Here is a 15546-nt window from a genome sequence, read left to right on the forward strand (position 1 = left end):
AAAAATCCAACTGTCAAAATATGGAAGTACTAAGTTTTGTCGTTTCTTTGATATTCATAATTGGGCATCCTTATTTTAAAATATGTTTAATCAAAATTGACTTAATTAAATATTGGCAAATATAAGATGCAGGAAAAATGTAGTCTTGCAATATGAAAAAATCCTCACAAGTAAACTACCTATGTACATCCAAAAAGTTTATTTTTCCATTTTGTATTTTTGTGTAGTGTATAATTTTATTTTGAATAACATATTACAACATATAAATATTTAGTTCTTAATTGTAAGCAATTGGAGGAAAAGAGTTAGTTGTCTACTTTTTGACCATTTTTAATTTTTCAGAACCCATCAGGATTGTTTTGTCCACTTCAGAAATTTTACGTTTCGATGCAAACGGATTTACAGAGTTTAACGGAGTACGGGATATAGATTTGACATCGTCTGTGGAAACTTTGGACAATTGCGATTCAGTATCACTTCCATTGAAATTCTCCTGGGAGGCTTCGGACGATGGTGTGGCAAGTAGAGAATCATTTGTTGACTTTTTATAAAGTGACGATGTTGGCGAATTGGAAAAGGCAAATCGCTTCAAGGCCGACTTTTTAGTAGATCCCAAATCCATAGACTTGGGTGCCAATTTGTTTGATGATGAGGTGGAACCGTTTTGGTAAGCTTTAAGTAAAATTAGGGGTGATGCCGGCAGTGACTGCTCTACCAATTGTTCCTCTTGCTCTCGGGATTGTTGTTCTTCCTCTATTTGGGGCAAAAGTTCCGATAGGCGGTCTGACAAATGAATTCTTCCTAACTTGGTTGCGTACTTTACAGCCAGCATTAACAGGTCTGTACATGATATAGTTTCAATTAGTTCTTTGGCACGCATCTCCATTTCACTGCGACATGCCAAGGCAAAAAGTTTAATAGCTGTCTCTTTGATCGTTTTCTCTCCATTGTCCATAGACATCATGGATGCCCTGAGCATCGAGTCTTCTAAAACAGACTTCTCATTTTCCAAATCACACAACGGTAACTGGAGTGGCAATTCTTGTACCATTGGTCGTGGATTAGTCATTGGATATGAAGTCCCACGACATAAGACAGCTTGCAGGATCTGTGACCGTTCCGAAAGGGAAATTACAAAGTAATTATTGGAAACGCTGGACGACTGTTTCATAGTATCACACACGGGATACCAACAGTTCGATTTCACATTAAATAGCTGAACGAGACCCATAGAATCACTGAATACGGGAGAACCACAGTCGGAGAAACCCACCCATGCCAATTGCCTTTCCGGAGAAAGCGGCAAAGTTATATTTTGACACTTGAGGCGTAGACCAGATGTTTGGAATAACATTGCTTGGATGTGTTGTTGCTTCGCGCTAGGTCCTGCACTATGATAACATACAAAAATGCGATCCTCATAACCAGCCATACAGAGCACAGGACCCGGTATGGAAACGACTTCTCGCTGGGTTCCCATAACTGTAAAGATTCTTAAGAATTGTGAATTCGTGGCCACTGCCAACATTCGAGATGATGCGCATAACGCTTCTACACTTTCACAGTCTGGCAATTGCACTGACCACTCCTTATTTCCCGAAGCTGCTAAGGCTATGCAAACAATTTTGGATGAACTATCAGAAGCCATTGCAAGTACAGCAGAACTCAAGCTTGCCATATTATGATTGTTGTAGTTAGGTATATGCAGTGAATGGTGTACACTGGCATCATGGAATTCAACATCTATAGCTCCATCAGCACCGTCAGTGTGTAGAGTTACAATACCCACTGTATTCCAAGCTAAATATCGGTGTTCCAGATGAGATGGTGTTGCACCTGGTTGAAATGGTTCCTGTTGTTTAAACATTTTTGGCATTGCATAGCCGGTTAGTGACGGAGATGCTGATCGTATGTCACCAATAGAATCTTTAGTTTCTTCGTCATCATGGGCACTGTCATGGGTGCCATTTGTATAGGACATTACCTTACTCTTCAGCTTTTCAATTGACACCACATTTTCATCATCCTCGTCGTCATCATCAACATTAAAGGCGTCTCCATCAACTTTTGCTTCTCCGTCAGCAAATTCCATATCGCCAAAATCGTCATCCATGGCCTCTGCGTTTTCAACTAAATCGGCGGCATCCTCCATTGTTCCACTACTGGAGAAAAGCGTACCCAACTGTCCGGTAGCGTCACAGTACGCTAATTCGTCGTTATTTTTCGTGCTCCAGGCCAAACATGTTATAGCCTGACACTCGCTGGATGGACCTTCACATTTTTTACTCTGCCGGGTAGTAAAATCAAATAATGAGATTTCCCCAAGATCCGTGGCAGCTGCTACGAAAAGGCCATCTTTGGAGAACTGGCAGCAAGTGTATTCACCTTTAATTTTTTCATCAGACATTGTGTACTGTGTTTCCCAGCTACTGGTGTTTAGCACACATACTTCTTTTCCATTTGCATAGATCAGTGAATTTCCATTGCGGGGTTCAAAACAAGGCGTCCCAAAACACTTTGCATTTTCAAAACTGTTGGCTTTTGGCAATCCTGTTATGTTTTTGATCTCCTTTCCGTTGTTCGATAAATCCCATATCTTTAGTACACCCTCTCCACCCACAGAAGCCAAAAACGTACCCTTGGGATGAATATCCAGCGCCAGCACTGGACCTTTATGACCCTCTAAATCGATTGGTTGACTTCCATCTTTTAGAACTTTGATTTTAGTATCCTCGGAGCCGGCCGCCAAATAATCGCCACTAACTTTCATGCATATAACCGGAGCCGTGAATCTCATCAAGGTTCCATCATTGTCTATGTCAGGAAACGTATACGCTTGGACGGTGTTTCTATCAGTTGATGCTAACAATTTATCTTTCTTTTGAGCTAAGCATACAACAAACTCGCCCAGACAATTTGAGGCAGGATCGTCGTCATCAATCCCTCTCCATTTTCGTATATCACCATCCGAACCACAGGTCAATATAAATTCTCCATCCTCGGTATAAATTAAACTTGTATACCCCGTTGTGTGGGCATATCTCAAGCTGCTTCGTTCGTACATGTTTTATGAAACCTAAAATATCCACAGACGACACTTACTGCTTGATTTTCGCAATGCTGGAGTTTGTTTTGTTTTTTGCTCTTTGCAAAATCAACAAATTTTTGGCGCTAAAATCTGACTGTTGCCATTCGCAAATGGATGCCACTCCAAGTCAAAGACATAAATACAACAAGATAAGACATTTTGTTTCCTATCATTCTTCAGTGAATGGCTTTTGAATTTAACATAATGTTATATCACGATATGGTGATATAACATTTTTTTCTTTTATACATTTTTACGTATTTAACCGAATTTACCGATCCAATTGACATGGAATTATTCTTGAACATATCCTTGAATTCATAAATTTCGTTTCTGATACCATTACATGGAATGATCCTCCTTGGTTGCGATTTTCAATTAACTGCAACCTGTTAAGGTTAATGTTTCTATACATAGTTTCGTAAACATTTTTTTGTTGCATGCATTTTGTCAGGTCTTTATTACTTTATGTCTTTGTCCAAGTTGGAGATAGGGATATATAATCGAAGTCAAAAGTCGATTTTTCGATTTTGTAATTTTTAACCGTCACCGGAAAAGTCGACTTTTCGATATTTATCTTTAATTATAGGTCTGTTCGATAATTTCGTAATAAAATGTACATACCATGGTTTAAAGTCTGTCTGGTTACTTTCCCAGTAAGAATTGTCCAGCAAGAACTTTCTCAGAGAGTAAGGGGTTTTTATTCTCTTTTGCTAGAAAATTGTAAAAAGTAAGCAGACACTTCCCAGCAAAAACCAGCAAGCAATCAGCTGACTTGCCAAAACAGAACAATTTGTCCGCCAACAAAGGAAGCAAAAACGTTGTATTTTATTAAAAATAAAAAACAAAATAAAACAAAAAAGTATTTTTCCACTTTACAAATTTGTTCTCCATAAAACAATACAATTATACTATGTTATTTCCACAATAAAATTGTTTTTAATGATCACAAACATAAATCAACAAAAAACTAAAAATGGCTGATTGATTGTTTTCAGGAAGAAGAAGAGCTTGCAAGTGCTTGCTAGAAGAAATTTGTCCAGCAAGAATTTGCAAGCTCTCAGTGAAAGAACTGTCAAAATGTATCTCTCGAATCGCTCTCTTTTGCTGGTTTTTTGTGTTAACAGACGACTTCCTGCAACAATTGGTACAAATTGTTACAAATTTTAGGGTAACCAGACACAGCTTTAATAAGAAAGGTTAGCTAAAGCTTTCTGTCAATTTAATTTTTTTTCTTTCGACTGTTCCTAAAACTTCAAAACAATATACACAATCTGTGCATGTGTGTGCTGTTTGAATAATATGCAAAACAATTTTAAAAACAATCGAAATCAATGATTTTTAAATTTGTTGTTAGAACATTTGTATGGAAGAAATTCGTCAGCTATGCATTGAAACAAACATTTTGTCATATCCACAACTCGATTATGTTGAGAAATCTTCATTGACACTTTATTAATTTTTCGCGTTTTGTATAAAATACTCAAAAATGGTATTGTAAACAAACCCACTTGTTGCTTTTGTGTTTACTAATAGTTGTGTCTTTTTACTTTTTCAGTAAAAATTATTCAGTAACTTCTTTTCAGAGAGTAAGAGAGATTTTGCTCTTTGAAAAATAGAGAAAAAAGTAAAAAGACAGAATTTAGTAAACTTTAGCAAGATAACAGTTAATAACCAAACATTTGCGCCAATGCATGGAAGAAAAACTAACTCCAAAGCAATGAAAAAGTTCTTCAATTTTAAGCAAAATAAATAAAAAATAATTAATATATTAATAAAACAATCAATAAATATAGCTGAATCGTAATATTTATAATATTTTTCCACAAAAATAAGATAAAACTTTGAGCAGCTGACCATTAGCAGATGATTAAAAAACAGCTGATCGAACTTGCTAAATGTTGCTGGGAAAAATTCTTTCAGCAACTTTTAGCAATTTCTCAGCAAACAACTGTCAAAATTGTTCTCTCACTTCGCTCTCTTTTACTGAACTTTCTTGTAAAAAGACAGCATTTAGTAACATTTCGTAATAATTATTACAAATTATCACTTAAAAAGACACACCTAATTTTGTCGTTTTAGGAATTCAGGAAAAACAAGGGTTCTATAGATTGTTTTCATTTAAATCTACCTCTTTACTTATACCATGGTACTTACAATTTCGTACAAATATGTACTTGAAACTACTTCTCATTTCTCTTTTACTGAACAAGTTTGTTATCGAACAGCATTTTGTAAAGCATAGTACACACTGACCAGCAAAACTGACAGTCATCGAGGTCTATTTCGTTAATATCAAAGTCTTGCTGAATAATTACTTTCCTAATATGTAAATAATACTTTACGTATTGCATTTCATGTATTTTTAGCTAAAGAAATGCTTTTATTTCCGAGAAAATTGTACTAAAAGGACGTTGACTGTCAGTTTTGACTGTCGGTGTGTACCCCACTTAAAAGTTTGTACAAATTTGTACAAACTTTTGGTTATCGAACTGACCTTATAAATTCCACTTTAGGATCTTTCGATAGTCATAACGTCGATATTTATTTTTACAAAAATATCAAAAATTTGTCTTCCCATAAGACAAACGACAAATGTATGTATGTGTTAGTAAATCAGAGTAGTATTTGAAGACAAACCGATTATTTGAGCAAAACTGACAGTCAAAACTGATCATGTGTACCCCGCTTAATGTCTGTTCGATAACTTCCCAATTACTTCTCAGTTATCTTTTCCTGGGGCTGGATTCTCATTTTCATTTGACATTTTCATAGAAACAGAATTGAGCCCCTGAACAGGTTTTTTAGGCCATGTTTATATTATAGCCTTTTGCAGGGTTATAGTTCGTTTATACACTCCACGTCAGTAGAATAGAACACCTAAATTTCTGTTAATGTTAGCTTATTTATCCCGGAGCGAATGAATCTACGTTTTTAATCTTGTAGGGATTTAAAGCGTATGATGTTCCGTATCAAACACAGAAAAAATTATGTTTCTAGCTTTTCGTGAAATGATTTTCTGATCATTTTTCCGATAGTACTATGAAAAATAGGCATTTATTTTCGGTCATCAGCCCCCCTATTCTGTTACTTTTTAACAACTTTGGCAACAATTTCATTTGTTTGTTTTGTAGTTGTTACAAAAACAAAAGAAATTTTAACAACTTTTCAATCGATAAAAGTTACAGAATAGGCCTACAGGATAGAACAGTCATTTTATTTTCGTGAATTGTGGAGATATAAAAGCCGAATTTTCTTTCAGTAGATAAGGCGGGGCTTTCTAATAATTTTTCACCAATAAAACCATATAAATAATTCCGCGGACGCCGAAATAACAGCGTAAACGGGTTTAAATTGGCAGATAATTTAAACATCTCGGAAAATCAATAAGAGTCGTGCAGTTATGTCATATTTCTTCACAATACAATAGAATATGACACAGACAACCTCGACGGATACATTCGAGTGCTGCGGATGCTGAAAACATGGAACACTATCAAAATAAGTATGAAAAACGTCAAAATTTCTTATAAAAATCTTGATGTTTTGTTCAATAAAATGATTTTTCCGGGAACAAGTCTGCCGTTTAATCAAATTTTCACACTTTTTATTTACTGATTTTAAAGAAAATTTCAACCAAAAGACAAGTTAAATCATGGTTTAATAAGTCATGGTTTAATAAATCATGAGTTAAATTGGTTAATGTGAACTGAAAAAATATTTGTCCTTCTTTCAGATATCTATTTAATACTATATTATTTTCATTCATGTTTTCTATTTTTTCTCACAATTTGGGTGTTTCCAGATTTTTTTTTTTAATTTTTCTATTTTTAAAATTAAGGAGAGAGAGACCTGCAAAACAAATTTCTGGTATACAGACTTTCTGGCAGGCAATTGATTTTTGTTTCTAGATTTGTACGCGAATTTGAAACGATGGACAAGAAATTCGACTGCAATGAAAGAGAAGATAAAATTTGCTATGGCTTGAATGTATACTAGTCATTAAACCGTTTACTTTTCATTCATGTTTTGCAGTTTCTCTAAAAATATTTGGGTTTTTAATAAATTTTTATTTTTTACTTTTCCTGCCATAATTAATTTATTTCTATAAATTCTCTCATTTGTTAGAGATGGGACATATTTTATCGTACTTCGGAGAGTAATTTAAATTGAACAATGTACAAAAATCGCAAAGTTTCATGTCAAAATTTCGTTGAAATTACTCTAGTGTGGCCCGGGACATAACGAATGGAGAGCGAATTAGCCTTAGTATGAACAAGGCATAGGGAAAGAGACAAAACACAGACGGTGAATCATGGTACAATAAGAAAGGTAGATGCATCGGCGAATTGCTACAACAAAGCAACTTTTTTTGTAATGTAAACTGTCAAAATTTTCGCCAAATGGTCTCTTGTTGTCTCTTTTTATCGCTTGTGTTTGTCTATAAAGTGTAGACATGCTATCTCTTACTTACCGAATCATATGGTTTTTTGTTTTGATTTGTCATGGCGAATTCATAGTTTTTTGACGTTTTAGATTCGATCAGCTGGGCTGAGGCATCTACCTTTCTAATTGTATCATGCGGTGAATTTATATACGGAAAACTCATGGTACAATAATTCTTAGGTAGGCCACAGCTAACAGCTGATTACAATTTTTTTTTGTTATGGCTTAATCTGTCAAAACCGTGTTGACATGCAGAGTTGATATTTATCATTGATCAAAAAATTCAACTCTGTTTTGTTTTCATTTCTACATTTCGTTCTTCTTCTTCTTTGTATACTCATCCGTTATCATTCATCAAAACAATTTTGACGTTTTAAGCCATAGCGACAGGGTTGTATTTTTTTTGGCGATTCTCATACCTGGCCTACCTATGAATTATTGTACCATGCGGAAAACTGCTCTTTTTGTACATTAGTTTCATTTTTTATTAGTTGCACAATTATTTAGTAGAAAAAAATTAAAGTCAGATATCGACTTTTTTCCATATACACTATAGCTTTGTTCCTTTACCTTTTTAATAGTAAAAGTAGCAAAAGAGAAAACTGCCAAAATTGATCTCACGTAAAAAGTTTTGCACAAAAGTAAAGGAATGGAAAATAGTAGATCTTGCAGCGATGTAAGAAAAAACAAACATGTGACCTGTTCCCGTACTTTATAAAGTGGTAAAAGTTGTAAAAGTCGCAAACGATTTTCATATAAATTTTGTGTACGGGAACGCAAAATGTGTAAAGGCCTGCGTACATAAGCTACCTTGCCTGGTTGCCTTGCTTTCCTGCTTCATTTCTGACATAATAAAAATAAAAGAATAAAGAAGGCCGAGCAAATTTCGAACTGGGTTGCCCTTTTCTTTTTTATTCTTTTATCAGAAGTAAGCAAGTAAAGCAGGCAAGGCAGCTTATGTACGCAGGCCTTAAAAGTGGTAAAAATTGTAAAAACTTTTTAGTTCTGGAACAGAGCTATGGCTGCTTAAAAAGATAACAACAATCAAAAAAAGGTCACTGCTTTTTATTTCATTGGTTGAATTTTTTTATTTATACTTATACTTATTTTATTTTGCTTTGTCAAATCAGCAGTTTGACAGATTTTCCACTTTTTACACCACGAAATTTGTCGAGGAGAAAGTAGTAAAAGAGAAAGCCATTTTGGCATGCTCTCTGTGAAATATAGCTTAAAGTTCATAAGGCTAACAGCCTGGGCGTGTTTCATTCACACACATTCTTCTTTCGACATACAGAAACTGGTTGTAATGCTCTGTTTCAGAACCTGCAAGAAGCTACTGATTTTTTCTACGATAACAATTTTTCCTTTATGTTATCGAAAAAAATTGTAAAAATTTGTAGATTCTTGCAGTACTGGAACAGACCATATATGTTTCGTTTTTTTTTTAATAGCCGATTTGTTTATCCCTACAACGATTAAAAGTATTCGGTACTTCAGAAATACTCTGTCAAAGTTAAATATTGATTTAGGGTGGTGTCAGAACGAACGCAGAGTGGAGTTTATAATCGAGCTAGTTTTTGTGTTTATTGATATCTTAATTAATTGAAATGTGGTTGCGATAAAAGGTTAAACGTCAGCTGATCTCTATAACATATACAACTTTACATCGCTCACACATCTTTTGTTTGCATTCCTTCCACCTGCCCTTAGTCATACCATATCACCATTATCATATATCCATATCTAATGTTCAGGCAATGAAACAGCAATTAATTTGATATTTTCGTGTTTTAGTCATAGGCCGATATATTGATATAGTATATCAATCAGAGTTCTTAGAGGGTATTGTGCGCGCCCAAGTTTGACACATTGAAATTATAGCTAAACTTGAATCAGACAGACAGTATTTAGAAAAATGGTAGCAACTCCTTATTTGTTCAATGAAATTGAGAGGATATTCCGTAATGTAAGTAATTTTTACAAACATATTAATTGGTTACCTTGTAATCTTATCGAAACTATTATTTTTCAGACCCCCTTGTATGCTATAGTGTTAGAAGCTTTTCTCCTACTTTCTGTGATATGGTTATTGCTTTACAAACGTAATGGGCGACATCGTTTTACCAAAGAAGAAGAGGATGATATAATAGACAAATATGAACCCGAACCATTGGTTGCAGACACAGTTCCAAACCATCCCTTATTACGCACTCGCTTGGTTCAGTCAAAGGTTGGGAAACGAATTGTGGTGGATGGCAATGATTGCCTTAACTTAGCTTCCCATAATTACTTGGGATTATTAGAAGATAACCAGATATTAGAGGATGCGTGTAAGAGTTTGCGTAAATATGGTGTGGGCTCATGCGGTCCGCGTGGTTTCTATGGCACGATGGATGTTCATTTGGACCTTGAAGAACGTTTGGCCAAGTTCATGGAAATGGAGGAAGCCTTGGTGTACTCCTATGGGTTTTCTACGATAGCAAGTGCCATACCCGCCTATTCAAAGAGAGGAGATGTTATTTTTGTGTGAGTTTTTACTTAATTGCTAGAGGGATAATATTTAGTTAAAAAACCTCTCGTTTCTTTCTAGGGATGAAGCGGTTAATTTCGCAATTCAAAAAGGTTTGGACGCATCTAGAAGCACAATATATTTTTTCAAACATAATGACATGAGTGACTTGGAGAGACTTTTGAAGGAACAAGCTGTACGAGATGACAAGGTAACTGAGTGGTTTTCTCGATTGAGTCGTTTTTAATCCCCTTTCTTGAATAGAATCCCAAAAAAGCTGCCAAAACTAGACGATTTTTGGTTGCTGAAGGTATTTATATGAATACGGGAGAAATGTGCCCATTGGCTGAATTGGTTGCACTTCGAGCGAAATATAAATTGCGTTTCTTCCTTGACGAAAGCCTAACGTTTGGTGTTTTGGGCAAAAATGGACGTGGTCTCACTGAGCATTTGAATGTAGATGTAAGTTGCACCTAATATTTGTTAAAGGAATTGAATTGAAACAGATGTATTCAATTTTTAAAGCGCACCGAAGTTGACTTAATCTCTTCGGGCATGGAATGGGCAGTGGCATCAATCGGAGGTTTTTGTGTGGGTTCTCATTTCATTGTGGAACATCAACGTTTATCTGGTCTGGGATACTGTTTCTCGGCTTCCTTGCCACCACTCTTAGCCCAAGCAGCCATATCTGCTCTTAACCGCTTCGAAAGTGAACCGCAAATATTTGAAGAATTACAACAGAAAACATCAGCATTACATAAAAAATTTTCAAAGTTTTCAAAATTGCAATTGAGAGGTGACGAACTTTCTCCGGTAAAACACCTCTATATTTCGAAACCATTAGAAAATAATGAAGAGGAGAGGAAGTTACTAACAAAAATTGCCGATACTGTGAGTTACAATGTCGAAACTTTAAAGGAATATGTGATAAGTGTTTGTGTTTTGCATTACAGTGTATCTCCCGAGGCGTTGCCGTAATTGAAGCTTGCTACCTTTATAACTTGGAAAAACAATGCATTCGCCCAAGCATTCGTATCGCTTCAAATCGTTTATTGAGCTCGAATGAGATCGAACATGCATTTGACATCATCGAATCGGTTTCAAGTAATTTGATCCAATAACTTGATGAAGGCAAATATAATGACATTCTTTTTATCATATTAAATGCATTTTAGTTTACCTCGTATGTAGAACTAATATTCTGAAGAAGAGTATTTTTGTTTACTTTTCAATATTAACTATACCTATTGTATGCATTTTGTCATACAAGTTGTTTTTTTTAATACTATTTTTCTTCAGCTAAATATGTTTCTGAATACAAAAAATATTCCTCGCAAGAGAATAAGAACAAAATAATAAACAATTAGTTATTGCTTATATGATAAAAAATAACATTTAAGTTGGCCTTGTTTGAAACGGCAGTCAGACACGGTAAGTTTAATGTGAAAGATAAAATTACAAGTCCAATTAGTCTTTCATTAAAAAAAGAACTGTGTCAGATTGCGGCTGCTGAACATTTCAGTGTCTAGAACTAACCAAACAAATATGCCTTACATTAATATATGTTTTGAATGTATTAGATTTAAATATACACATAAATTTAATCCAAGTTAATTTTAATTGTGTATGCCAAGTGCACTTTATAATAATTAAAACAATATACTTACAATAAAATTGTTGTGTGCACCGAAAACAAAGTTTTGTTGTTACTAAAATAAATATTAAACTTTTAAGGTAAGTAATTGTGTGTTCTAGCTGTTCCTAATGGTCTGCATTCTGCTTAAGTTACCGAAAAAATCGGTAAAGATAAACGCAAAATTATGAATGAATAGTATTAGCAAACGTTTACTGTTGCAATCGGTAGGAATTAGCGACAACTTTGTTTTGGTTGTTAATTTAGCGAAAATTTTCGTTAATTACCGCAATTTTTTAATTTTACAGATATGTGTCGTTAACTCGGAAAATGAGTTTCAGAATTCCACTACAGACCTGCAAGAATTTAATTTTTTCTATTTTTTTGATATCATAAAGAAAAATTATCATATGATCTGTTCCAGAACCTGCAAGAAGCTACTACTTTTTACTACGATAACATTTTTTCCTTTTTGTTATCGAAAAAAAAAATAGTAAAAATTAAATATTCTGAAAAAAATTTGAAACATTTACTATATGATATTTTTTCTACTTAGAGCATTTTGAGTAATGTGCAACTTATGGGAAACACTATCGGACTTTTTTAATATCAAATCACATACTCCGAGGTATCTACTCCCAAAATATCGTCTGCCTTTTTTTGTCTTTTTCATGTTATCAAATGTTGCTAAACCTTCTTAATTCGGGAGATACCTATATCCAGGTCAGGCAATGTGCGCTTGTTGAGAGCAAGTGAGCATACATTTCAATGCATTTTACATTGAAGTTTTCGCTCACTTGCTCTCATCAAGCGCACATTGCCTGACCTGGACCTATATATGTTCACTATATCAAAACGTTGATCTAGGTCGAACATTTTTGGTACGGTTTAGTGTATACTTAGAACCCGAAATACCAATGTACAGCCAATTTGATTGGAAAATATGAAGAATACCTTTAAAATAACGAAAATCTCGGGGATAGACCAGAAGGTGGACCCCCCATAATTGGAACTAATGTTATAGACCCCCTGAAGACCCGAAATGCCAAAATACAGCAAAATTGACAGTGAACTGTGGTCCACATACCCAAAATACCCGCTTGCGACGAAAACTCCAATTGTCGCAATTTAAGTAGTCCAGAACTAGTTCTAATCAGTACTAGTACAAATATTGGCCCCTAAGTAATGCGAAGGGAACCAATTGTCACCTTTTTATCCCCAAGTAAACGAGGAGGCGTCAGTTGCGACTTAATTAACATAACTTAAACGACGAGTTGTATAAATAATTCACATTTACATTTTCTTCATAACTTTAATATAAATGAAGCATCCAATAACAGAAGCTAGTGTTGATGAACTGAATATCTTCGTACATATTATTTATATTGTTCTGGTATAAAAAAGGAATACGAAAGAAATATGCAAATCGCCATCTTCTTCTCTCTACCAGCTAGCAATTCCAATTGTCGCAATTTAAATAGTCCTAAACTAGAGGTAAGTGGTACTAGTTCACAATTGACCCATAAGTAATGCGAAGGGAACGAATTGACACCTATATATACCCAAGTAAACGACGAAGCGTCAGTTGTGACTATTTCCCACCACTTTTTTTATAAATAAACTGGTATATGACTGTAAACCTGGAACTAGTACAATACCACCTACAGGTAATGCATAGAGTGTCAATTGGTTACCTCCTATGACATCCCCATGCTAAAGTTTACAGTTGATTGCACTGTGAGGGGTCAGAAGTGGAACTAGTTACTGTAGCGCTGAGAATCGACGAGTTTCCGATGCCGAACTAGCCCATCGCCCAAGCTGGTACCTTATATGCGGAGGTGCCGTTACGAGGACGATATGCTTTAACGGTGAGCTATATTCGCCTTACTCTGTGCAATCATACCTATACAAATAAGTAACATACAGTCAGAGTCAAAAGAAAGTTTACACCTCACAAAAAGTTTTTAATAGCATAATTACAACGATATAGGGATATAATAAATATAAAGTATAAATGCAGTTTTTTTAAGTGTTTAGTGGTGAATTAAAATCCAGAAAATATTAGGCCTTGCATAAGCTTAATTATGAAATAAATGAAGATTGATAAAATAACCCAAAAATTTAAGAGTCAAAAGAAAGTTTACACTCTTGCCAAAAGTAGGACAGTTTTTTAATTCTTTAGGTTGACATGCCTTTATTTTGGCTTTTTACCTTATTTCGATCCTATTCGAGTGTCTAAATAATAAATTAACCTGTATTTTGGCGAAATCCGGTAATAATCCCCCCATTGGACCCGTTGAATTGCTTTCCGGCTATTTTGGCAAAAAATAGGGCTTTATTTAACTTTCTTTCGAATTTTATCTGTAAGCACTCAATGGATTTGAGGTCTAGAGACTACAATGAGTGATCCTTGATGCACGGGAGTAAAATATTGCAACATCTTATTCATAAATGTGGGCGAAGCCTTCATATCCCTGCCCAAATGTCAGATCCCCCTTTGGTATAGGCCTCATTTCAGTTCACTAGGGTCATTAAACTCGTGTCAATATGAGCATATGACATTGTTCTCGTATCTTTGAACCCATGTAAACTATTTCTTTGAACCCCGCTGCTATCAGGAACCCGATAAACATATATAGGACACTCCATCAAGTTTGATACTGTATACAACATTTTCACCGTCAAAAGCTTCGTTCATAATTTTCCACAGGTTTGACATTTTTTCACCAAATATAGTTTTGGAAAATGTATTTTTTATTGTCATAACCATTTTCACATATTTGATCTCATAATATGCCACAACTGTCGAAAAACATGAACGAAGCTTTTAACGGTGAAATGTTGTATACAGAATCAAACTTGATGGAGTGTCCTATATATGTTTATCGGGTACCTAATAGCAGCGGGGTTCAAAAAAATAGTTTGTATGGGTTCAAGAATACACGAGCAATATCAGATAATCGTATTGACACGAGATTACTGATCCTAGTGAACTGAAATGGGGCTTATATCAAAGGGGGATCTGACATTTGGGCAGGGCTATGAAGGCTTCGGCCATATTTGTGTGTAACATATTGCTATATTTTACTCCCATACATCTAGGATCACTCATAGTAGTCTCTAGACCTCAAATTCACTGAGTACTTTCCGAAAAAAGTCGAAAGGAAGTTAAAATTAAGCCCTATTTGTGCCAAAATTGCCCGAAAACTTTAATACGGGTCCAATGGGGTATTACCACCGGATTTCCCCAAAACACTGGTGGATTTACTATTTAGACACTCGAATAGGATCAAAATAAGTTAAAAATAAAGGCATGTCAAGCTAAAGAATTAAAAATGTCTTACTTTTGGCAAGAGTGTAAACTTTCTTTTGACTCTTAAAATTTTGGGTTATTTTATCAATCTTCATTTATTTCATAATTAAGCTTATGCAATGTCTAATATTTTCTGGATTTTAATTCACCACTAAACACTTAAAAAAACTGCATTTATACTTTATATTTATTATATCCCTATATCGTTGTAATTATGCTATTAAAAACTTTTTGTGAGGTGTAAACTTTCTTTTGACTCTGACTGTATGTACCAAATTATAGCCGCTTACCCCATTTAGTTTAGGAGTTATTAATTTTCCCCCGCTGGATTTGGATTTTGCCCACAGTGCGCTCTTGGCGGTCCTAGGTTATCTACGTGATAGGGTAGTCTAGGTTAAGCTATTTTCTGTAACATACTTGGCTTGGTTACCCTTAAGTGAAATAAATTAAATTAAAATGCAAGCGAACATTACGCTGAAGGTTTTTTACCATTGTTGACAAATATTTTTTTTCGTGGTGTCTGGTCTGGAAATCGAACAAGTACGGCAAGGCTATTA

General features: G+C 34.8%; 2 protein-coding genes across 2 annotated transcripts; one reads left to right on the forward strand and one right to left on the reverse strand.

Annotated features, from left to right (window-relative positions):
- Positions 1 to 197: 197 nt before the first annotated feature.
- Ctf4 (Chromosome transmission fidelity 4) lies at positions 198 to 3547 on the reverse strand. Its single transcript, XM_073992633.1, has one exon. It carries the CDS (start codon positions 3062 to 3064, stop codon positions 314 to 316), a length of 2751 nt encoding a protein of 916 aa, XP_073848734.1. The 5' UTR covers positions 3065 to 3547; the 3' UTR covers positions 198 to 313.
- A 5449-nt stretch (positions 3548 to 8996) lies between these two features.
- Positions 8997 to 11740, forward strand: Spt-I (serine palmitoyltransferase subunit I). Its single transcript, XM_073992639.1, has 7 exons — positions 8997 to 9159; positions 9329 to 9500; positions 9567 to 10060; positions 10125 to 10254; positions 10308 to 10505; positions 10569 to 10934; positions 10997 to 11740. Exons 2-7 carry the CDS (start codon positions 9450 to 9452, stop codon positions 11162 to 11164), a joined length of 1407 nt encoding a protein of 468 aa, XP_073848740.1. The 5' UTR covers positions 8997 to 9159; positions 9329 to 9449; the 3' UTR covers positions 11165 to 11740.
- Positions 11741 to 15546: the final 3806 nt, after the last annotated feature.

Source organism: Musca autumnalis, unplaced genomic scaffold, assembly GCF_047663935.1.
Source record: "Musca autumnalis isolate F117 unplaced genomic scaffold, ASM4766393v1 scaffold_5, whole genome shotgun sequence".
Classification (NCBI taxonomy): Eukaryota; Metazoa; Arthropoda; class Insecta; order Diptera; family Muscidae; genus Musca; species Musca autumnalis.